At 47.1% G+C, this 24,066-nt stretch overlaps 1 protein-coding gene across 6 annotated transcripts in view; it reads left to right on the top strand.

Annotated features, from left to right (window-relative positions):
* ZFAT (zinc finger and AT-hook domain containing) overlaps nucleotides 1-24,066 on the top strand; it is a 157,665-nt gene that overhangs the window by 94,270 nt on the left and 39,329 nt on the right. For all 6 annotated transcript variants that reach the window (XR_015140338.1, XR_015140337.1, XM_086335591.1 and 3 more), the window contains one exon: nucleotides 7,615-7,703. Coding sequence is in view for 4 of the 6 variants with exons in the window: in XM_086335591.1 (XP_086191717.1) it covers nucleotides 7,615-7,703 (89 nt within the window). In the remaining 2 variants the exon portion in view is untranslated. The remainder of the gene's footprint in view (nucleotides 1-7,614; nucleotides 7,704-24,066) is intronic.

Here is a 24,066-nt window from a genome sequence, read left to right as displayed (position 1 = left end):
TTCTTGCATATAAACCTGTCCTTCTTTGGAATTAATTTCCTAGGACGTATTTCCAGGAGCAGGAGGGCTGTTCCACTTTGGTTGTTTTAATCATGCACCACACTTCCAGCTTACTTTTCAAAAAATGACATCAGAAACTTAGCAGTGTTCCCGCTGAACTCTTTCGTTTTTAGCATCGCATCTTATTAAACATCTTCAGTTTCTTAGTTCAGTGGATATCAAATATTATCATTTCATTATACTTTTTAGTGTTTTGATGACTCATGATATCAATCAGGTGAATTAGAAGCGGGGTCCCCAACCCCTGGGCTGGGGACTGGTACCTCCTGTCAGATCATTAGATTAGAAATTAGGTTAGAAATAAAGTGCACGATGGATGTAGCGTGCTTGAATCATCCCAAAACCATCCCCCCATCCCCAATCTGTGGAAAATCTGTCTTCCACGGAATCAGTCCCTGGTGCCAAAAAGGTTGGGGACTGCTGAATCAGAGGATTTGATGGATTAAATCAGTAACGTGCATGAGGAATCTGTAACGTTGACTGGTTCCTGGCACTGTGTGTAAACTTCTTTGCGGTCATTGAACTTCTTTTGATTAATTAAATTGGATTTGTTCCTCTCTTGAGTGCGTTGTTTTTTCATGCCCTTTCTTCCGTGTTTGCTTTGAGAAGTTTTGGTGTTTTTTATTCTTGTACTCATGGATTCATTCAACAGCTGTATTTGCTGGGCCTCTTTTGGTTGCTGTTGACAGAAGCTCACTTGAGGTCACTGAAACAGAAAAGGGACATTTATTGTATCCTGCAGAGGCTGTCCCTTGGACTGCAAGGAGATGAAACCAGTCCATCCTAAAGGAAATCAGTCCTGAATATTCATTGGAAGGACTGATGCTGAAGATGACGCTCCAATAGTTTGGCTACCTGATGTGAAGAACTGACTCATAGAAAAGACCTTGATGCTGGAAAAGATTGAAGGCAGGAGGAGAAGGGAATGACAGAGGATGAGATGGTTGGATGGCATCACCGACTGGATGGACATGAGTTTGAGTAAACTCTGGGAGTTGGTGATGGACAGGGAGGCCTGGTGTGCTGTAGTCCTGGGGTCACAGAGAGTTGGACACGACTGAGCAACTGAACTGAACTGCAGAGACTTAGACGTGTGTGTGTGTGTGTGTGTGTGTATGTGTGTGTTTTAAGATTTCTTTTTTTTTTTTTTGATGTGGGCCATTTCTATAGTCTTTATTGAATTTATTACAGTACTGCTTCTTCTGTTTTATGGTTTGGTTTTGGGGCACATGGGGTCTTAGCTCCCTGGCTGGGGGTCAACCCTGCACCCCTGCATTGGAAGGCAAGGTCCTAGCTGCTGGCCCATGGGGAAGTCCTGGGGCCCTGGTGTTTGGGTTTCTCCTCCTCAGGACTGTTGTTGCCGCCTCTTCCTGTGTCTGGGCCCCGTCACCCTTCAGTCTTAGCTTGCTAGTCACTTCCCCAAGGAGGCCTTCCCTGACGGCCCGGCCCCACGGCCCGGCCCCACCCTGGCCCCCTCTTCCCCCACCCTGCCTTGCTGTGCGCTCCCTCCCCCGCCTACTGTGACCGGTCGTGGTCCCTTATCTTCTGGTGCACGCCGGCCGTGAGCCCCAGAGGGGCACGGGCTCCCCTCATCTCCTGTCTGTGCTCCGGGTGCACACCTGGCCTCGCACCGTGCCCCCTCCCCCCGCCGTGGCCCCTCAGGGAGAGCTCGTGGGGTGGAGGTCTTCATCCCTCAACCTTCGCTCCTCTCGGCCTCCTTGTCCTGATGCTCTCTCTCTGTCTCCCTTTCCAGTTGGTTTGTTCACTTGTTTCATCCACAGAGTGGACGTCTAATGACTGACATCTCCTGAGTTACATGCTTCAGATCCCCACAGTTCAGGTTCCTAGCTCCATCGGGTCACTGTCCACTGTGGTCCCATCATCTGCAGCTGCGGGTGGGGGGCATGACGGGCGGGGGGAAGGGGGTGTGGGGATGGAGAGTGGGGGAGGGGCGGGGGGATGGCGGGCGGGGGGAGGGGGAGGGCACGTGGCTGAGCAGCCTCCTGCTGGGACGCTCCTGTCACCAGCACTGCCGGCACAAGGGCATAGGATGCAACGTCCACTCTCCTGTTCCCAAAGTCCAGCCACCTTGCGAGGGCACCACAGGGACCAGGGACCAGCCAGAGACGACTCCATGAGCCACCGCCCCACCCCTCAGGTAATTAGGCATTTTGGATACAGCAACAGGGAATGCCAGCAGCAACCAGAGAGAAAACACAGATTCCCCCACCGTCATGACGCTGAGTGAGAAACAAGACAAATCCATAAGACTGGGGTGCGGGGCCTGGGAGGGGGCAGTATTTTACAGCTGCGTTATGAAGATACCTCAAATACTGAGAAATGCAAATATGAATATGAGGTGGTTTAATTTCAATGTGAAAATGTCACAAAATGAGGGATGTCAAAAAAGAGGAATCTTTTCTTTTTCCTCTCCAATGTAGGTCACATTGTGTTCATTTTTTTTTTTAACTTTTTATTTTACATTGGAGTATAAAGCCTTTGACTGTGTGGATCACAATAAACTGTGGAACATTCTGAAAGAGATGGGAATACCAGACCACCTGACCTGCCTCTTGAGAAACCTATATGCAGGTCAGGAAGCAACAGTTAGAACTGGACATGGAACAACAGACTGCTTCCAAATAGGAAAAGGAGTACATCAAGGCTGTATATTGTTACCCTGCTTATTTAACTTATATGCAGAGTACATCATGAGAAACGCTGGGCTGGAAGAAGCACAAGCTGGAATCAAGATTCCCGGGAGAAATATCAATAACCTCAGATATGCAGATGACACCACCCTTATGGCAGAAAGTGAAGAGGAACTAAAAAGCCTCTTGATGAAAGAGGAGAGTGAAAAAGTTGGCTTAAAGCTCAACATTCAGAAAATGAAGATCATGGTATCTGGTCCCATCACTTCATGGGAAATAGATGGGGAAACAGTGGAAACAGTGGAAACAGTGTCAGACTTTATTTTTTGGGGCTCCAAAAAAACTGCAGATGGTGACTGCAGCCATGAAATTAAAAGACAATTACTCCTTGGAAGAAAAGTTATGACCAACCTAGATAGCATATTCAAAAGCAGAGACATTACTTTGCCAACAAAGGTCCATCTAGTCAAGGCTATGGTTTTTCCAGTGGTCATGTATGGATGTGAGAGCTGGACTGTGAAGAAAGCTGAGCACCGAAGAATTGATGCTTTTGAACTGTGGTGTTGGTGAAGACTCTTGAGAGTCCCTTGGACTGCAAGGAGATCCAACCAGTCCATTCTAGGGGAGATCAGCCCTGGGTGTTCTTTGGAAGGACTGATGCTAAAGCTGAAACTCCAGTACTTTGGCCACCTCAGGCGAAGAGTTGACTCATTGGAAAAGACTCTGATGCTGGGAGGGATTGAGGGCAGGAGGAGAAGGGGATGACAGAGGATGAGATGGCTGGATGGCATCACTGACTCGATGGATGTGAGTCTGAGTGAACTCTGGGTGTTGGTGATGGACAGGGAGGCCTGGCATGCTGCGATTCATGGGGTCACAAGAGTCGGCCACCACTGAGCGACTGAACTGAACTGAACTGATAGCTGATTAACAGTGTTACGTTAGTTTCCAGTGTACAGTAGAGTGACTCAGTTATACATATACACGTATCTATCCTTTTTCAAATTCTTTCACCATTTAGGTTATTATATAACAGTGAGCAGAGTTCCCTGTGCTATACAGTAGGTCCTTGTTGGTTATCCATTTTAAATATAGGCATGTCTACGTGGATTCTTATGTAGCTGTGACCCAGGGCTTTGGGGTGCACATCTAGGCTCTACTACCAGCTACTTCACAACCTGACAAGTTGCTCAGCTTCTTGTTCCTGGTTCCTCTTTTGTAAGAGGGATGTCCTACCTGTGTCCCGGGCTCTGGGGGGCTGGTTGAGATCAGACAGATCAAGTCCTGGCACAGCTGTTGACAGCCAGCAGCTCAGTACTCAGAGCTTGCCAAGCATGTTGTGTGAAAAATGAAGTTTTTTTTAAAAAAGCCCCACCTCCTTTTTCCTTTGTCATCATTTCTTTCTCTTCCCGGGCTGCTCTGGGACTCACACTGACACAGCCATTTGCTGTGCGTCGCCCAGCCCTTTGAGGTCACACTAACCTCAAGTAAATTCTGTGTTTCTAGCCAGCTCTCCCTGTGATACCCAGGAGTATCTCAATGGAAAGCAATTTGATAGTCTCAAATCATTGTTTTTTTGCGTTTAGTCATGTGTCTATATTGCATTATTTTAATTAGGCAGCAAAAGATTCTGTCCAGTGCTCTCCCAGGCCTGTTTGGTGGGGGCGTCAGCGGTTGCTGGAAACATTTGTCATATTTATTGCCCGAACTCTGTGCCTCATAAGGGATGCTCTTAGGAGCTGCCTTCTCTCCTTGTCTCTTGCTGAGTCGTGGGAATATATCCATAAAAGGCTGACTCTGGCTCTCCAACGAGGTGATTCCATTTATTCATTTCAGGCACTAATCATTTTTAGCACTTTGTCTCTTACTCTTTGGTCCAGATGTATTAGTAATGAGTGAAAATATTTATCAATGTGGAGAGTGGTTTTATCAGCTTTCCTCCCCACACTGTGCCGGTGGGGAACCCAGACACCATTCTGCTCAGGCTGCCTGGCACAATAATGATTTTCTGGGTGAGTCACACGCCAGCAGGGAAGTATGATTGTCTGAGTTTAGATAGGAGATGTACAGCAATAGATGGCCTTCTGTTGAAAAAAGATGATACTGTGTTCAAGAAAAGGTGTTAATTGCTCTCTTGTTGTTATTATTCAGTTGGTAAGGCATACCAACTCTTTGCCACTCCTTGGACTGCAGCACGCCAGGTTTTCTTGTCTTTTCACCATCTCTTGCAGTTTGCTCAAACTCATGTCTATAGAGGCGGTGATGCCATCCAACCATCTCATCCTCTGTTGTCCCCTTCTCCTCATGCCTTCATTCTTTCCCAGCATCAGAGTCTTTTCTCTTCCCATCAGGTGGCCAAAGTATTGGAGCTTCAGCTTCAGCATCAGTCATTCCCGTGAATACTCAGGGGTGGTTCCCTTTAGGATTGATGGACCTCTGTCAGCACAATGTTATCTCTGCTTTTTAATATGCTGTCTAGGTTTGTCATAGCTTTTCTTCTAAGGAAATTGCTCTCCAATTATGACTGATTTGCCTTAAGCATGAAAAGGTTTTCCTCAAGCTTTGGACTTGCAGAATTAGTAGAATCTAGAGCTTGGGGGTCATTCACCTGGAATGACAGGTATAGTTGCCATATTTCTGTTATTTCTATATTTCTGTATTGCTGTTAACTGTTTTTCTGTATTTCTGTTAACTGTTTCCCTTTTGCTGCTCCTATTGAAAGTATTATTCATGTGAGTTGTCCAGAATTTCCTTTTTGTTTCTTGCCCAGCTCAGTTTGGTAAAATGCACAGGCTAGTTTCAGTGTGTGCCACGCATTCAGGCACTAGGAGTGCCAGAATGAGTAAGACACGGTTCCTGCCTGTAGGTGGCTGATGGCAGGTGGCGACGATGCCACAGAGCCGGGGCATTGACAGAGTGTGTGGAATGCTGGCTCCTCGCCTGCTTGTGCCAGAGGTGTTGATCAGCTTGAGTTTTGTGTTAAAGTGGAGAATGACCAGATGCCAGGAGACAGCGCATCCCAGGCACGTAAAGTGTTAGCAGAGGCTCAGGGGTCTTAGACGGCAAAGGCAAAACAGGAGGTCAGAGAGAGGAGTCAGGAGGGGAGAGTCAGTTCTGGTTCTGGGAACCTTCTGTGCCCCAGCCCTGGAACCTCAGCTTTGACCTGTTGTTGGAGTCGTTGGAGGGCTCGGCAGGAAGGTCTGTGGGCGTTTCTGTGTTAGATCAGAATGGAGGATGGGGCTTCAGGATGGATGGATGGATGGTGGAGGCGGGGAGAGGGTGGGTGATGGATGCGGGGGTTACCTGAAGACAAGGAAACTGGTTCAGAAGGCTTTTACCACTGTCCGGAAAGCAAATGATTGGGGTCTAAAACCAGTATGGAGGTTTTAGAAACAAAGGGAAATAGAAACATATTAGGAGTTGAAATCAGGTGCTAAAAAAATGAGGGGAGTGCAGCTGGGGTCGTGGTGACGTTGAGGCAGGCTGCCAGGTCTCTAACTTGGGTGATGAGGTGAGTGATCCCCTACAAAGGTCGGAAGTGGAACCCATTTCATGGGTGAGACAGTGAGTCTGGATTAGAACAAGTGTGAGTGGAAGATAGATTTTGATATCAAAGTTTTACAAAAGAAGGAGAACGGTAGTGTGGCTGGGGGACTCGGATTCAATGTGTAAAGGGTGGAGATGGAAGACAGTGTCTCCAGTATGCAGAGAGGGAACAGAGAGGCACGGAGGGACAGGAGGAGCATGGAGTCAGAGGCGCAGAGGGCTCCCTAAGCACGGCCCAGCGCAGAGCCACGTGCAGCGGAACCTGTGGAAAATAAGGGCTGAAATCTGCCTTCGGCTTGGTTGGTTGGCATCGTTGGTCACTGGTCACCTTGGTGAGACAGGTTTTAGGGTGAGCTGGTGCCATCTCCAGAGGGTGGGTTCAAGAGCGAGTAGGAAGGGAGCATGGAGGCTGCGGGGGGACAGCTTTTTCAGCCAGCTTGTCGCGAAAGGAGAGGTGAGCGCGTCGCCAGAAGGGGCTGGTGTTCCTGTGGTACCATGTTCAGTGACCGTGGTGCTTGTCCCTGAGTAAAGCTCAGCGGCCGTTAGGAGTTCATGACGAGCGATGCTGCCATGAGAAGTAGGTCACCTTTATATTTGGTTGCATGTTGCTGTTTTTGCAGGTTGTTTTATTTTTCCTCATTGGGAGGTAAAAAATGTAGCCTGTCTCATGTATCTGTCGATTTAATACATGGGCTTGTTTATCACACTGCTGAATGTTTACAAATTTCTGAAACGTTAATCCTCTGTAAAGGCTGGTATGTCACATTTCTCTGTCGTTTTCTCTCTCTCGAAATCTGCCTTTTATCTCCCCCTCGAATCTGCTTTTTACCTGCATTGTTGCTTAGTCGCTCAGTTGTGTCTGACTCTTTGTGACCCGCATGGAGTGTAGCCCACCAGGCTCCTCTGTCCATGGAATTTTCCCAGCAAGAATCCTGGAGTGGGTTGCCGTTTCCTTCTCCAGAGGACCTGCCTGACCCAGGGATCGATCCTGTATTTCCTGTGTCTCCTGCATGAGCAGGCAGATTCTTTACCACTGAGCCACCTGGGAAGCTCCCTGCCGGAGTTGGGAATTCCCAAACACAGATCTCTTCTCTGGCTGAAGGGCATTCTGCAGCTCCTCCCAGCTCTCGGGCTGGGGTCCCGGCTCCTAGGGAGACCCTGCGGCCCCTGGCGTCTGACCCCCACTTCTCCCCCCGCCGAGGCCGAGCCTGCTGCCTCGTGCTTCCCTGCCGGTTCCCCCTGAGGTCCTGGGCCCCACCCGCCGATGGCCCGGGGTGTCCCAGGGCCTTCATTCCCACCCCAGGCACACGCAGGGGCTGTAGCCTGAGCCCGCTCACCTCCTTCTCCTTCTCTTCAGGCAAGCAGTTCAAGTGCACGGTGTGTGACTACACGGCCGCCCAGAAGCCACAGCTGCTACGGCACATGGAACAGCACGCCTCCTTCAAGGTAAGGGCGCCCGGCCGGCGGAGCGGACCTCCGGGTCGGAAGTGCGCCGCTTCTCAAAATGAAGACAGGGAGAGCCTCCTTCCCCTCCCCTTCCGGGCTGAGCCAGCCCGCTCCTCGTGCAAGTGTGGCACTTCTCTGTACTTCGGGAACCAAGTCCTGGAAGAGCGTTGCGAGGATGCAGACTGGAGAAGAGGCTTACTCTTGCTGCAGTAAGATGTATAGAACAGGCTTTTGGACTTGTGGGATTAGGAGAGGGTGGCATGATTTGAGAGAATAGCGTTGAAACTTATACATTGCCATATGTAAAGTAGGTAGCCAGTGTGAGTTTGATGCATGACGCAGGGCGTCCAGAGCCAGTGCTCTGTGATAGCCTGGAGGGACCGTCACAATATTGGAATTATCCTCCATTTAAAATGAATAAATAGATTTAAAAATGTGTGTATCTTAGAAAAACCTGGCGTGATTTAGAGCAAAGAGTATTTTTTTAAGGACAAGTGTGTGCACTGTCAGATCCTGGATTGCCCTGATGTAGCAGGTGTGATGATGCTGGGCTGGCAGGCGCTGGTGAGAGAGTTGGAGACACCCTCACATGCCTGGCATGGCACCAGCCTGCAGCAGGGACTCTGGAGACCCTGGCTCTCCTGATCTCTGCTTATTCTCGTAGTACCTCCAGTTGACATTTCTTCCACATAGATGGTAATTCCCCGGGACCATGGCTTATGGTGGTTACTGGCAGCAAGAGCTCTGGTCCCGTGAATTTGTTTCATAAAAAGTACTGCTCAGCACTTGGCAACTTGACCCTTAAAATCAGTGCTGCTATTGCTGGCATGCACATTTGGAGACGGGAACACTATGCTCTGAGATGTTTGTTGAAATCTGTCCACCTCTAAGTCCCGGTAGAACGTGAAAGGGACTGTAGACGGCCACACTTGGAGGTTGCATTTATTGAGCATCTCCTGTGAGCCCGCGTTGTGCCAGCAACTTCACCCACCTCACTCTGATTCCACACAGTAGGCATCATTGCCCAGATTTGACATCTGAACAGCCTGCATCTCTGACAAGTGACCCCCGTGAGTCTTGACTCGATGCCCAGATCCACAGACTTCAGTCGCTGTTATAATCTCGGCCAGCCTGTGTCATCACCCCTTCCGAGGTGACACTCCCTGTCGACGAGCTTATCTGATGCTCAGAACAGCCTTGGGGTGAAGTCACAGGAAGCCCATGATCCCTCCTCTTGTCGTTAAGAAGCCAGGTGGCTTGGGGTGGGAACTGTCCAGGAGGTGAGAGAGCCGGAACTGGGGCTTGGCCTCGGGGTCCCAGGCCTGGGCATCCCTCACCAAATCTCAGCCCTTTGCTGTTGGCAGAGAGGGGCCAGTTGGGGCATCTGAGGCTGCCATGCCTGTCGATTCTGTAGCTGCTTTAGCATCTGTATTGAACACGGGTTTCTTAGGTGGGACCCACACGTCACCCAGCGGGAGTGTGAAACGTCTCAATCGGGATGTTCTGTGTTTGCATACATTGTATGTAGTGAAAGCTCAGGGCTTTATGTCCATTCCACATCTCTTAGACGTGTTTCTTTGAGGAAGGACTCCGGATTTCCCTAGACGGGTGCAGTGACAGGACTAGAGGATGCACGTCAGGGCGACTTTCACTTCACAGATGAGAGACGTGGACCCGGGGAGGCTGATTTCTGGCCTTGCTGTTCCAGAGTCGGAGCTAGACTTCTAATCTGTTCCTCCGTCTCAGTGGGGAGCATCTTCCCTTCCTAACCAGACATAGCTGAAAGGTTCTCTGCCTTGAAATCCTTGTGGATTTGTTCCTCAGAGTTTTACATCTCTGGTTTGTGTGCAGAAGAAGTGCATTTGGGGATGGTTTAATTGCAGGCGTGTGTGGTCTCCATCACACAGCTGCGCTGGGGGGCTTTGGGAGCCCGACTAAGCTGGAGCCCAAGTCATGGCCGGTTTCCCTTGGGCTCCCTGTGGATAAGGCATAACCCCCAGCTGAGTGGTGCCCCTGCTGGGGATGAGGTTCAGTCTTAGTGAGAACCAGTGAGTCAGTCCTGGGCTCCTCCCTTCCTTCAGGTCTGGGTGCTCTTCTTGTAAACACGTGTGTAAATCATGCTTCTCAATTGCCTGGGGCCAGCGAGCCAAAATGAAGCTGATGCCTGCCAGCTGCCCTCATCCCAACAGTAATTGTCCTTTTCCTTTCCTCTTGGCCCATTAGTTTTCCATTACGTTGTTACAGATTACCTCCACCTTCGTAACTTTAACAGCACAAGTTCATTGTCTTAGGGTCTCCTTGGTTCAGAATCCCAGCATGGGCCACCCTGGGCCAGCGTCTGCGTGACGTGCTCTTCCTTCCTTGCTCTCTGGCTCCTGCAGGCTGTCCGAAGGCTCGTGGCCCCTTCGCCTGTCTTCAGAGCCAGTGGCCATCCTCATCCTTGTCCTCCTCTGATTCTCTCCTGCCCCCTCTTCCAGCTCTGTGGACCCTTGTGACTGCAGTGCGTGCACTTAGATAACCCCGGACAGTATTATCTTAGAGTCAGAGGATCAGTAACCTTGGTTCTACCGGAGTCTTCATTCCTTTTTGCCTTATACATGAGGTTCCAGAGATTAGGACATGGCTGTCTTTGTGCTTAGTCACTCAGTTGTGTCCGACTCTTTGGGACCCCATGGACCGTAGCTTGCCAGGCTCCTCTGTCCATGGCATTCTCCAGGCAAGAATACTGGAGTGGGTAGCCATCCCCTTCTCCAGAGGATCTTCCCAACCCAGGGATGGAACCCGGGTCTCCTGCCTAGCAAGCAGTCATCTTCAGGGAGGGTGTTATTCTGCCCCTGAATTCCCCTCCTATTTTTCCTTCCTCTCACATCTACTCTGTGGTAGAAAAATTTTCATGCATGCCAATAAAACATAGCATGCATCTCCTGCTTTCCCTTTTCCTACCCTCAGTAAGCGTGATGAAGAACTCAAGCCTTGGTGTTTTCCCATCCCAGGATGAGACTTCCAGTCTTGGGGCAGCATTGCTCATCCGTTGCAGTGGGCTTGCTAGAGGAAACCAGTTTGCCTCTCTAGACCTGGATGTGTGACTTTCAATATATAATTTCTATCAGGAAACACGGTAATAAGGGCAGACTCCTGTATCACCTTTTAAAATTACATGATATAATTTATGTATTTTTTAATAATGAAATGAAAATATGTTCACTAAATAAGATTTGGAAAATGCTTTCTGCTCCTTTTCCCTGGAGGAATCTTTGGTGATATTTTTAGACACAATCGAGGTCACACCGTAAAAGAGTATTTTATTTTTTTGATGGGGATTAGCATGTTGGCTTTATCAGTGATAAAGCTCTATTGGAGAACGTGGCTTAGACAAGTGGCCCGATGGTTTGCTAAGAATACCCCACTCCTGAGTTTGAGTAATCTCAACAGCTAAAGGCTAGACTGGGGCACCTACATGCTTTAGGCATTGTACATATTGCCTTGCCTTTTTAGTGGAAAAGCTTTTTTATTTTTGGCCGCGTTGGTGCTTCGTGGGCCTTCTCTAGTTGTGGTATGGGAGCTTCTCACTGGGGTAGCTTCTCTTGTGTGGACACAGGCTCGGTAGCTCGGGCTGCGTAGTTGTGGCGCGTGGGCTTAGTAGCCCTGCAGGGTGTGGAGTCTTAATGGAGCATCAGGGATCGAACCCGTGTTCCCTTTCTTGGCAGGTGGATTCCTAAGCACTGTACCATCGGTCCAGTATGGCCTTTTTTTTTTTTTTTAAATTGTCATTTCATAGGCCTTTCCTCATTACATGAAAATTCACTTATTAACTACTTTTAATGGCTGCGTAAGGATGAGACTCATAGTTTTAATTAACCATTCCCTTCATAACTGCACAGTTTGGTCATTCCCAGTTCTTGCTGTTTTAAGTAGCCCTCTAGTGGTCATCATCCCCAAAGCATTTCTGGTTCAGTTCAGTCGCTCAGTCATGTCCGACTCTTTGTGACCCTATGGACTGCAGCACGCCAGGCCTCCCTGTCCATCACCAACTCCCAGAGTTCACTCAAACTCATGCCCATTGAGTCAGTGATGCCATCCAGCCATCTCATCCTCTGTCTTCCCCTTCTCCTCCTGCCTTCAATCTTTCCCAGCATCAAGGTCTTTTCCAATGAGTCAGTTCTTCGCATCAGGTGGCTAAAGTATTGGAGTTTCAGCTTCAGCAACAATCCTTCCAATGAATATTCAGGACTGATTTCCTTTAGGATGGACTGGTTGGATCTCTTTACAGTCCAAGGGCCTCTCAAGAGTCTTCTCCAACACCACAGTTCAAAAGCATCAATTCTTTGGCACTCAGCTTTCTTTATAGTCCAACTCTCACATCCATACATGACTACTGGAAAAACCATAGCCTTGACTAGATGGACCTTTGTTGGCAAACTAATGTCTCTGCTTTTCCATGTCACCCTAAATTGCATGGACTGTGAAACACCAGGTGAAGCCTGCCAGACCACTGAGGATCCACACACAGTGAAGGTGCTGTGTGTGCTTCTTGAAGCTGTAAGTAAAGTGCACTCCCTAGGGTGGAGCTGACACCTAACCTTAAAGATATGCCAGGGAAGATGCTCGGGCGAGGGGAGCCAGTGCTGAGCGGGGAGTCTCTGAACAGTCACAGGCTTGTTCTCGCGTCCCGGCAGCTCTCTGCTTCTTACACGTAAACAAGCCACACACTGTGCTGTAGGCAGCGTGATCAACAGGCACACTCATTTGTGGGGTTTTCTCCGTTAGGCTCAGAGGAACCCGTGACTCTGCCGATAGAAATGTCCTCAGTCGTAGGGCTGGTGGACACCATGCCAGTGTCCCTGCACTTTAATAGAAAAGAGTAACTTTACTTAAAGACATTTTTAAATAATTTTAGTCTGATCATAGTTTCAACTTATGTTTGCAAATCACTCATTCTAAGTATTTTCCGGGCGTTAGGTTTTCCTTGTATGTACTTTTAAGACGGTGGTGTTATTTTACTATTGTTGTTATTTATGGCCTTGGAGTTAGGCAGACAAGGATCAAAATCTGGATGCCACTGCTTACTAACTAGGTTACCTTCTGGGATTCTGATCCTTCGCCTTTTTGGGCCACTGTCTCCTTATTTGGAAATTGTGAATGAACAATGATACCATTATTTCAAGGGCTGGTTTAAGAAGGAGGGGTTGATTTGAGGGAGCAGATTAGAAGGAAAGTGCCCCCAGAGCTTGGGGCAGACTCAGACCATTAGCCCTGTGCAGGCCACCCTGAGGGAAGAGGTGCTGGGAGGACCTCAGACTTGCTGTCTTAGTAACAAGGTCTCGGGTGGAGCAGCTCTGGCCTCGGCCACCTTTCCCATCAGACTAGTTCTTCTCTTTCAGTAAGCCTGGAGGCCAGCCCAGCATCCTCGACTCCACTGCAGCCCCGTGTGCCTCTGACGCAGGCACTCCACAAGTTCAAGCTGCCAGCCACTGTGCTGGGTTCCGAACTGTGAAGGAAAGGTCCTGTCTGGGTGTGCATATAAAGTGCGCTCCTGTGCATGGCGTAGAGCTGGTCTTGTTAGTGCCTGTGTGTGTGTATCCGCATGCCTGTACACAGCCCTCTGACACTCACTGCTCTTTGACGGCAGTACTCAGTCCATTTGCATTTAACGTAAGTTTTGACGCGTCTCACTGGGTAGTTAACGTTGATGTTCTCCGTCATGTCCGTTCTTCGATCCTCTCGTCTTCTCTTCTGGCTTCTTTCGGGTGAATTAGGCATTTTCCAGTATTCCATTTTATCTCGTCTATTGACTTTTTCCTCTGAGAGTAGAAATTTTCTTTTTCAGGTAAACTTTTTAGGACAGATGTAGAATTACAGAAAAATTGTTAGAGTAATACAGAGAGTTTCCATATTCCACATACCCAGTTTCTCCTATTGTTAGCATCTGACGTTTATATAATACATTTGCTGCATGAGCTGCATGTCATTATTAGCTAAAGTCCATATTTTATTCAGATTTCCCTAGATTCTACCTGATGTCCTTTTTCTGTTCCAGGAGCCTATTAGGATACTGTATTACGTTTAGTCATATAAACTAAACTAGTCATATAAACTAGCCTACGTCTAGGCTGCTTTTGGACAGGACGGTGTCTCAGACTTTCCCCAGTTTTTTGATGGCCTTGGCAGTTTTGAGGAGTACTAGTCAGACACGACTGAAGCGACTTAGCAGCAGCAGCAGCAGCAGTGAATAGTATTCAGTCGTGTCTGACTCTTTGCACTCCCATGGACTATTCAGTCCGTGGAATTCTCCAGGCCAGAATACTGGAGTGGGTAGCCTTTCCCTTCTCCCAGGGATCTTCTCAACTCAGAGATCAAACCCAGGTCTCCCGCATTGCTGGCAGATTTTTTACCAGCTGAGCCACAAGGGAAGCCCAAGAATACTGGAGGGTAGCCTATCCCTTCTCCAACAGATCTTCCCGACACAGGAATCGAACTGGGGTCTCCTGTATTGCAGGCGGATTCTTTACCAGTTGAGCTACCAGGGAAGCCCCTTAGAGTACTGGTGAGGTATTTTATAGCATATTCCTCAGCTAGGATTTGTTTACTTTTTAGATATAACTTTTTTGTAAATTTAGTTTTTTGTTGTTTTTTTCTTTTTTAGTCACTGCTGTAGACATTACACTATGCATATTCTAACATATTCTACACTATGTATTCTAACACGTTCTAACTAACTGCAGATAAGCTATTTCATAAACAATGGAAAAACTATGAATCATAATTCATATTACTCCCCTTCTACCCTTTGGGTTCTTATTGTCACATATATCATTTCCCTTTGTGTTCTAAACTCCTCAATGTAGTAGTATTTTTTTCTTTAAAGAGCATTTAAAAATACATATGAAAAATAATCTTAAAAATTTCTTTTTCGCTTACTTACTTAGCCTTTCTGGTGTTCTTTATCTTTTCCTGCAAGCCTAGCTTCCATGTGATAAATTCTCCTTCAATTTGGAGAACTTCTTTTAGCATTTGTTATATGCTGGTTTGCTGGAGTTTAATTACTTTAGCTTGTGTCTGTTTGGAAATTCTTTTTCTTCATTTCTAGAGGACTATGTTGATGACTGTAGATTTCTAGGGGACGTCACTCGGTATTGTTCCATTACATTTTGTCTTTCATTATTTTTGAGCCATATCATTTCCTCTTATATATAATGGCTTTTCCCCCCTCTGACTGATTTAAGATTTTCTCTTTGTTTTTTCATTGTATTAATGTCATTAAGCTTAGGTGTGGTTTCCTAGTGTTTACCTTCCTGACATTTTAAATCTGTTGGTTGATATCATGTGTGAGGTTTTGGCCATTCTCAGCCGTGATCTCTTTAAATACTGCTTCTGCCTCATTTGTCTTCTCTTTTTTCCCTGTAGGGCTGTAACCTCCTGTATTGAACTGTTTGATTCTCATAGCATTCAGATGATTTCTGTCTTTCTCTCTCTAATTCTTTGTTCTCTTTGTGTTTCAGTTTATGTGATTGTATTAATCTTTAAGTTTACTTATTCTTTCTCTGATATGTCAGTTCTACTGTTTAGATGTTCAAATGAATTATTCATTTCCGGGTTTCTTTGATTTATAGCACTTACATTTAGTTCTTTTTCCTCTGCTAAAACGTACATATCATTTGTTCACACATGTTTTCCTTTAGAGTCTTGAACATTTTTATCATCATTATTTAAATATTTCTGTCTAGTAATTTCAATATCTGAGCAATCTGTGCCTTGGTTTCTATTGACTTTTTTCCTTGAATTGAGTTACATTTTCTTCTTTGCACATCTCATAATATTTACTTGGATGCTTGATGTTACGTGTGGAAGAACAGTAGAGACTGATGGCTGTGGAAAAGTAGATCCCTCTCTGCATCAGGCCATTGCAGTGGGGACCACACAGAGGATAGCAGGCCTGATGCTGTCCTTTCAAAGGTGTGATTGCGAGTGTGGCCCTTGGTTGGTGCGTGGTTGCTGGGATGGTGCTGTGTCCCTGTGGCTTTCTGCTCCCTGGGCAGCTCTTTCCCATCTCTGCCCAGCCTTAGAAGAGCATGCAGTGCACCTGCTGAAGGCTCTATGCATTGGATGAGGGTGGTGGGCTTCCTCTCCCCTGTCCTGTGTCAGCCCTGGAGTCCTTGCTGCCTTTTCTGTGCACCCAACATGTGCCAGGGCAGGGGTTGGGGTGAAGCCAGGCCTGCGTCTGACGCCAGGCTCACGAGTCTGGGGAGAGCCATCTGTGTGTAAGAAGCAAGTACATTATCTGCTGCGAGACAGTTATGCACTAAGCTCTGTGGGAACCCAGAAGAGCAGCTAACTGTTCCAACTCTGTCATTTTTTAGAAGCTATGTTGTAATTGAGTTAATAGAGTATTATGTTATCATGTAAAACCTATAGCTATTGAAACCTATAGCAACCGAAAAGTTATAGTTGACTGATGTCCACAAATCAAAGGGAATTAGTGTAATCCCTTGTTGTATTTCTGACAATGAACTTGGTCCCAGAGGCGTTCGTTCACAATGTGTCTATGGGAGGCTGAGTCAAGGTATACATATAGAAGATACCAGACAGCTGAGCTCATGGGATGGGTAAGGGGCTTAGATGCTAAACTGAGCAGAGGGGCTATTTGGACGAAGTCAACCAGGATGTGGTTGTGTAACTAAATCACTCCCAGCTTCCAGTCTAAGCTTGGTAAACAAGGGAGTGCAAGTACAGAAATGATCTCAAGGAAGCAGAGTGTTGAGAACCTCACATTCGTAAACAATTCAAGTTAATCCTCAGTCTGAGATCCTCAGTATCCCCCAGCACGCTGAGTCACCTGGTGTTGCTTGTAGCAAGCATCGTGGCTTTATTTCTGCTATGACATCTGTTACCCAGGAGATGGTTTCGTGCTTCCACCAGAAACTCCGGCCACAGGGAGGTCATGGCCCCGTGGCTAATACTCCATGCTCCCAATGCAGGTGGCCTGGGTTCGACCCCTGGTCGGGAAACTAGACTCCACATGGTGCAACTAAGGCGTGGTGCCGCCAGATAAATAAATATAAAAAAATAAGCTTCCACCACAGTGTTGAATGTTTAAGTATCTTGTGTCAGAATAAAAAAGACAGATGCACTGATCCCTTTTATAATAGCCATCTGCTGGGCATTACAACAGGTGTGTCAGTATTTACTTTATTTTGCCTTCAAAGATGCTATGATGTAGGTATTAATCTTCCCGTTTTACAGATGAGGAAACAGGCCCAGAGCCCTGTTAAGTAATATACTCAAATAACAGTTGGTGAGTAGTGGAGCTGGGATGTTGAGCTGTATCTTCGTAGACAAAGCTACCCTCGTCCCCCACCCTCTACTTTCTTCACTCTCAAGCCAAGTGGAGGGGCATTTTGACACCCTTGACCTCTTTACCCCTCACTGCTTTGATTGTGTAAGCCTGCAGTTAGATGTTTATCCATCAAAACTCAAACAAAATCTTTATGTAAAATGCTGACTGAGTGTAAACTTAGCAGCCGTAGCACTTCCCAAGTTCAGTGGAAATTACTGAACCATGGTACAAAGAGAGTAAGAAGTCAAGTGGAGGGTTGTTGTTAGTAGTGTTTATTTTGCTTTTCAGTTCTTAATTTCCACAAAAGCAAAGAATCTGAGATTGTTTCCCTTTTTTCCTTTAAGTGTGTGTGTATGTGTGTGGAGGAGGAAGGGTCATGGTGGGAAGCAGAGGGTCAGAGGGGGCCATTTATTTGCTTTGAACTGAAACATCTCTGCTCAAAACCTGTTACACCATCTTCAGCTTCCTTGTATTTTAGATTTTTAAAAACACTTTGGGGGGGATAAAAAAAGGAAATTGGATTGTTTTATGTTAAATTAAAATCCTGTCTGTCTAATAGTATGCAGTATATTCTCGGGAAATATGGCATTTTGACAGCATAAGTGATTACCAAAAAAAATCAATAATTGGAGAACGCTGAAGAGTCTTCTAAGCTCTTGCATGGAAAGCAATTAGCATGGATTGATTTACTGTTATTTATTGTGATGAGATAATTGCCTCAATGTAAAGCCATTTTGGACCCTGTGGTACCCCATGGCTTTAAAACATTTATTCTTTTAAATTGTTTAATTTGTCTCAGGCCTGATTTTACAGCAGAGGTGGCTTTGTGCTTGGTGAATTATGTGAAGACCTGGCTTTTTCCTCTCTGGATCCTTGGTCCCAGGCTTGGTTTTGTTTCCCTGTTGTGGTTGGCCCAGGAATGAAGTCCCAGCCTTGTGCTCTCAGGATCACAGTTCTCAAAAGACAGGGCCAAAAAAAAAAAAAAAAAAAAAATCACAGTTCTCTTCTCTTCTGTGTAGATGGGCAGCTTTGACCGAGGGCTCAGGCTGCAGAGCATGGTGTGGCTGGTGGGACAAGGACAAGGGGGTGGTGGCTCTCGTTCATATCGGCAGCATCCCCTCAAAGGCTTTGGCACAAACCTCTTTTTTTTTTTTTTTAATGAAAAAAGTGTTTTTGGCTGTAGCATATGAGATGTAGTTCCCCCACCAGGGATTGAACCCTCCTGCAGTGGAAGCACAGAGTCTTAACCGCTGCCGTGCGTGCGTGCTAAGTTGCTTCAGTCATGTCTGACTCTTTGCAACCCTATGGACTGTGGCCCACCAGGCTGCAGTCCTCTGTCCACGGCGTTCTCCAGGCAAGAAGACTGGAGTGGGTTGCTGTGCCCTCCTCCGGGGTTCTTCCGACCCAGAGATCGAACCCACATCTCTTACGTCTCCTGCACCGGCAGGCGGGCTCTTTACCACTAGTGCCACCTGGGAAGCCCAACCTCTGGGCCGTCGGAATTTCGGGCACAAAGCTCTTTAAGGGTTGACCATCAGGAGCATGAGTCCATGGATGTCCACTTGTCCCCAGCCCTCCTTGGGATGCAGGTCCTTTCCTTTCTGGAGTGTATCTCTTTGCTTCGGCCTCTGTGTCCCTTTTTCCCTTGTCTGTCTCCTGTGGCCATCTGTGCATCCTTAGGCTCTTCGTGTGTGTGTCGGGTTGGGGGTTAGTGTACCAGTCCCTGTGCTTGGTTCTGCATGTGTGTAGTTCACATCTGTCTCTGAACTCAGGCTGAGGAGGAGGCAAGGAAGCCAAGATTCTGGATACAAATGCTCTCTAGGAATGTCCCTTCTTAGCATCACCACACTTCTTACGATTTACAGTCTCGGTCCTTTTCCCCATGACTATGCATGCTTTTCTTTTTGAGCGGCTCACTCCCCCGACTGGTGCAGACATACTCTTTGGCGATTGACCTGGCCAGCGTGTGTTTCTCTTGCTGGGTGAGGGGCCTGCACGTGGCTCTGCTGAAAGGGAGCAGGCTGTGGGGACGTGCTCTGAAAATTTGTGAAGCATTACAGTCTTCTAGTTCGGGACCTCATCCTGAACATCTGCCAAGGGCCAGGCTTGTAATTTTTTCCATGATGTCTGATGGTACCTGGCAGATGGTGTGGTTCCTTGTTTATGTTAGAATGTTTCGTCTGTGAGGCACTTTGTTCTAGATTTTGTTCTAGACTCAGCACAGAGGCAACACTTAATTATCATTTGTGGAGTGAGCAAATGAGTAAATGAATCTATTCTATAGAACTGCCGTGACAAAGGCTGATCACGGAAGCCATCCAGGTGGAGGCGCGCTTCTGGGCTCCTAGCCAGGCTTGTAGGCACAAGTAGGCATGGAGTTCAGCGGCCCGTCCTTGCTGGGCCCTCCCTGCTCTTCACTCTGCCCTCAGTTCCCTGCATGGCCTTGAACCCTCAGTACTTCCTTCCCTCGTAGCAGTGAGGGGCGGTGAGGTTAAAGTGAGAAAAAGCGCATGTAACCAAGCATGCTCCCAAGGTCCTGGGGTCTCTAGATTGACCCAGCGCTGTTGACCCCCAGCCGTGAGCCAGACGTGGCATGAGTCAGAAGGCCCCACGTGGCCCGGCAGGAGCTGTTCTCAGCAAAGCGCAGATTTAATGTCTAGAAGCGTGGTGTTGTTTCACGGCAGGCACAGTAAGCCCTGCTTCATCGTTGTGTTTCTTTCAGAAGTGTCTCAGTGGGGATTCCCATCAAAGGGAATGTGTGCAATCTTTTTCTGGTGCGTTCCTTGGAAACCGGTGGAAATATAGGCATGGGGGACTTCGGTGTGGCAGTGTTGCCTACCGTCTGACCCTCAGTTTTGGAGGTGGCGGGCAGCTCCATGGGCCATGCAGATGGGGGGCTGTGCAGTGAAAGGTCCCCATGGTGGGGGGCGCGGGGATAGCGAGGGTAGGGAAGCAAAGTGAGCAGTTTGTTTTACCAGAACTTTCCAGGCTGGAAATACTCCTATGAAAACAGCACTATCTTACTGGTTCTGTAACTGGAAACAGAAAGTCATTTGCAAAACTGAAGATACATAATAATAGGGAAAGCTGCAGAAATCATCTGTTTAATCCATCCCCCAGGGGAGATTGTTGCCAATGCGGGGCTTGTCTGCACGCCTTGCGGTCCATGCGTGAGTGGCTGAGGGCCCCCAGCCCAGCCCAGCCCAGCTTCATGCTCCTCAGCCTGACTTGGTGCTGGCTTGCATTTTAGAAAATTGGTGTCCCCTTCAGACATTCATGAAAAAAAAAATCTCATCTTCCTGCCGGGTTTCTTTGCTGCAGATTTGCTGCTGTAAATCTTAAAGGTGTCCTACAACCCAAGCCCCAGGGCAGCACTCACATAATCCAGGACCTCTCTCCACCGTGTAACTTGACTCAGGTTTGGTGATGCTACTGTGATAGTTCATATTTCCTCCGGACCTGTCACCAGGTCTTTTAGAGCGAGCTCCCAACTGCAGTCTACTTTTCGGACGTTTTCAGACATGACGAAGGGCAGGTGTGTGAGAACCTTGGTCTAGTGTCGGCATAATTTCCATGACACTGGTGAAAGAAAATAAAGGTAAAAATTGCTTTATCTGTCAGGGTATAAATGCCATTGCTGCTTTGCTGTTATTAATATTAATCATGCCGCTCATTGGGTGCTATGCCATTTAAGGCATTTTATCTAAGTTACGTGTAATCATCAAAACCCTTGTGAAGAGAGTTTTTTTGGCCATATATTATCCCATTTGATCACCCATTTCTTTTTTTTTTTTTTTTTCCAATGGAATGCTATGGATTTATTTCACGTTTTCAAGGCTATTTATAACATGGAAATAACATGGAAAACAACATAATATTAAGTGAAACATTGTAAGTAAAACTGTACTGAATGCTTCTCCCAGTAACATCATGTTACGCTGAAGGATATACAACTCAAACAACTGGACAACTGCAACTCAACAGGATATACAAACTGGAATTCCATCACCTCCACTAGCTTTGTTCGGAGCTTAGTTGCTTTGTCCTGTTTGAGTTGTTGTTGTCCAGTTGAAGGATATACAACTCAAACAACTGAGCTTAGTTGCTCATGGTTTTTTTTTTTTTAAAGTGTAACCTTGACTAGGTGTCTTATTATTGTTTATCCTGTAAGATTAGTCTATCAATTAAAGTTTGATAATTAAAAAAAAAAAAAAAATCTCACCCATTTCTTTTTTACTTCTCTTGTTGTGAGATAGAATGTATATCCAGAATGTCAGATATACATACGAGTATGTGAGGGCATGAATAATTGTGATGTGAACACTCATGTCCCACTGCCCAGAGATGGACCGTTGCCTGTCCTCAGACCTCCTTCATGGGCCCACCCCCTTCTCTACCCGAGTTGTGACTGTTAACCTGAAAATTACTTTCTGGTTTTCTTAGTGGTTCTACCATTGGCGTATACATCCCTACGCAGACTAATGTAGCAAAACTGTATGCTTTTGAACTTTATAGTATCCATATATCTGGATATGGATATGTATCTATTTATGGATTTACATATATATGGATTTATATATATATAAGGGCTTCCCTGGTGGCTCAGACGGTAAAGAATCCACCTGCAATGCGGGAGACCAGGGTTCGATTCCTGGGTTGAGAGGATCCCCCGGAGGAGGGCACGGCAACCCACTCCGGTATTCTTGCCTGGAGAATCCATGGACAGAGGAGCCGGGGGGGCTACAGTCCATGGGATCGCAGAGTGGGACATGACTAAGTGACTGAGCACACAAACATACATATGTAAATCCTCATCTAGATATATATCTATATCTAGATATATGGATTTATATGTGGAATTTATTTTATTCTTTGTTCTGAACTTGGCTTCTTTACTGAATGGTGTGTTGGTGAGACTGCATGTCATCCTCCTCCATCCATTTTTTTCTTCTTTTAAACACTAATTATTTATGTATTTGGCTGCACTGGGGTCTTAGCTGTGGTATGCAGTATCTGACCAGGAATCACACACCCAGGCTCCCTGCACTGGGGGCTTGGCACTTAGCCACTAGACCACCAGGGAAGTCCCCGTCCGTGCTCCCCAGTGTGAAATAGCGTGTGCTGGGCAGCCCTCGCGGGAGTGTTCATCCGCTCAGTTCACCCCTGCAGTTGTCGGGGAGCAGCGGGGCTCTCTCTATTGTGTCATCGTCACCAGCTCTGCTGCTCTGCGCTGTCTGTGCACGTGTCCTGGTGTGCCCGTCCACGAGAGCCTCCGGGGTGGATGCCCCTGGCGAGTGCTTGGCAGGGCCGTAGGCATGTCTTCAGCTTTACAAGGTGAAGCCCAACCACTCTCCATGGTGGTTGTGCCAGGTTATGCCAGCAGCAGGGGTGCCCGGCCCAGATCCTCTGCTGCTCCGTGTCGGGGTGGGAGGTGGGGCGGGGGAACGTGCAGGATGGCCAGCCTGCTGGGCTGGCCTCTCCGTGTGGCTTTATTTTCATTTTCATGATGGTTAATGGAATTGGGCCCCTTTCCATAAATTTTTCTGGCCATTTGGATTTATTTCTCTTTCCTTTTTTTTTTTTTTTTAATACTGTTCAAATATTTCCCCATTTTTTCTATTGAGTGGTTTTGCTTTCTTGTTTATTTTCAGGAATCCTCCATGTATCTGGGGTGGGGATCACTTTTTGGGTTACATATTATAAATACAGTCTCTCATGCTGTGGCTTCCCCACCCCACCCCCCCACATAATGTCTTTTAAAGTTGATACATTTAATGCCATTTTAAGAAACATTTCATCCAGAGTTTTAATTTTACTTGTGGTTTTTCTATTCCACTGTCTCATTTTAGACCTCTAGATCTCATTTTCACCATGGCAGCAGCTGGATGCGTGGTTCCTTGCCTCCAGTCTTGTTCCTTTCAAATAATCCTCCCTCCATTCATTTCCAGAGTGAAAACTCTTCTGAAGTTGGCATGTCACCCCCTGCCTGATACCCACCGGGAACCCCATCCCGAGTCAGTTTCCTAACGCAGCGCGTCCCCCTGTGACCTGGCTGCCTTCCACCCTCTTCCCAGCCCCACCCACCCCCGCCTGGTCCCAGCCCTCCAGGAATAGCCTGTATTCCTCCTGGCTTACCTTGGCAGTCCTTGTTTGTCCAAGTTGACAGTTAGACGTGGGCTGCCTTATGTCCGGGAAATGCACGCAAACTAATCATGCCCTCCCAGGGAAGACAGGTGGGAAGTCAGATCATCTGGTTGCGGGCTAGACCAGGGGCCCAAAATCCAGCGCAGACACATGGTAGGGCAGGGAGATTGTGAAGCTTTGGGCAAATTCCCTAACCCTTCTGCGTTTCAGTATTTTTTATCTGTGAAATGGGAATAGCAGTTGTACCTACTGCAGGAGGTTGTTGTGAGATTTGCAGGAATTAATCCATGCAAGACTTAGAACTCTCTGGCATATGGTAGCTGTCAGTAAAGGCGAGCTAAAACAGTCATAAATTCTGTCCGGTCACGCTACTTCACAAATGCACTGTAACACCATGTTGTAGGCATGACGGCAGCTTCCTGCCTTGTTTTTGATCCACTTTCTTTTCTGTCGTTTAGTCTCACATGCACTACAGGGCTGCAGCCTGCATATATTTTCCTCATAACTCTTAGCTGGATGCTGGCCTGAAAGATCTCAATAAATAACTTTCCTTTGAGATGTAGCGTCATTTGCTATCTGCAAGTATCTGACTTAGGAAACAAGTGTTGTGATTTAGTTTGCCTAGATAGCATTTAATCTTTGCAGTTGATACTTAAGTCCAAAGACTCGTGTGCATTCAGGGAATCAGAAGTCTCTCATTTGTCACCATGTCTCCAGGTGAGAACAAGGTCTGACTCATAGCAGGATGTCAGTAAATACAATATATGCTTCATAAATGGAGTCCCAAGAGGTGCCCTGTTCATGATGCAGTCAGACCCTATGCCTGGCAGTGGTTATGGGGCATTACCTAGGCTCCACTTGACCTCTGTCTCCTGCCCTGCAGTG

The sequence above is a fragment of the Bos grunniens genome, chromosome 14, assembly GCF_055505025.1.
Source record: "Bos grunniens cultivar Pamir isolate PY7600 chromosome 14, Bosgru_T2T1.0, whole genome shotgun sequence".
Taxonomy (NCBI): Eukaryota; Metazoa; Chordata; class Mammalia; order Artiodactyla; family Bovidae; genus Bos; species Bos grunniens.
Note: the sequence above shows the minus strand (reverse complement) of the source record. Positions and strands in the feature narration are given on the sequence as shown.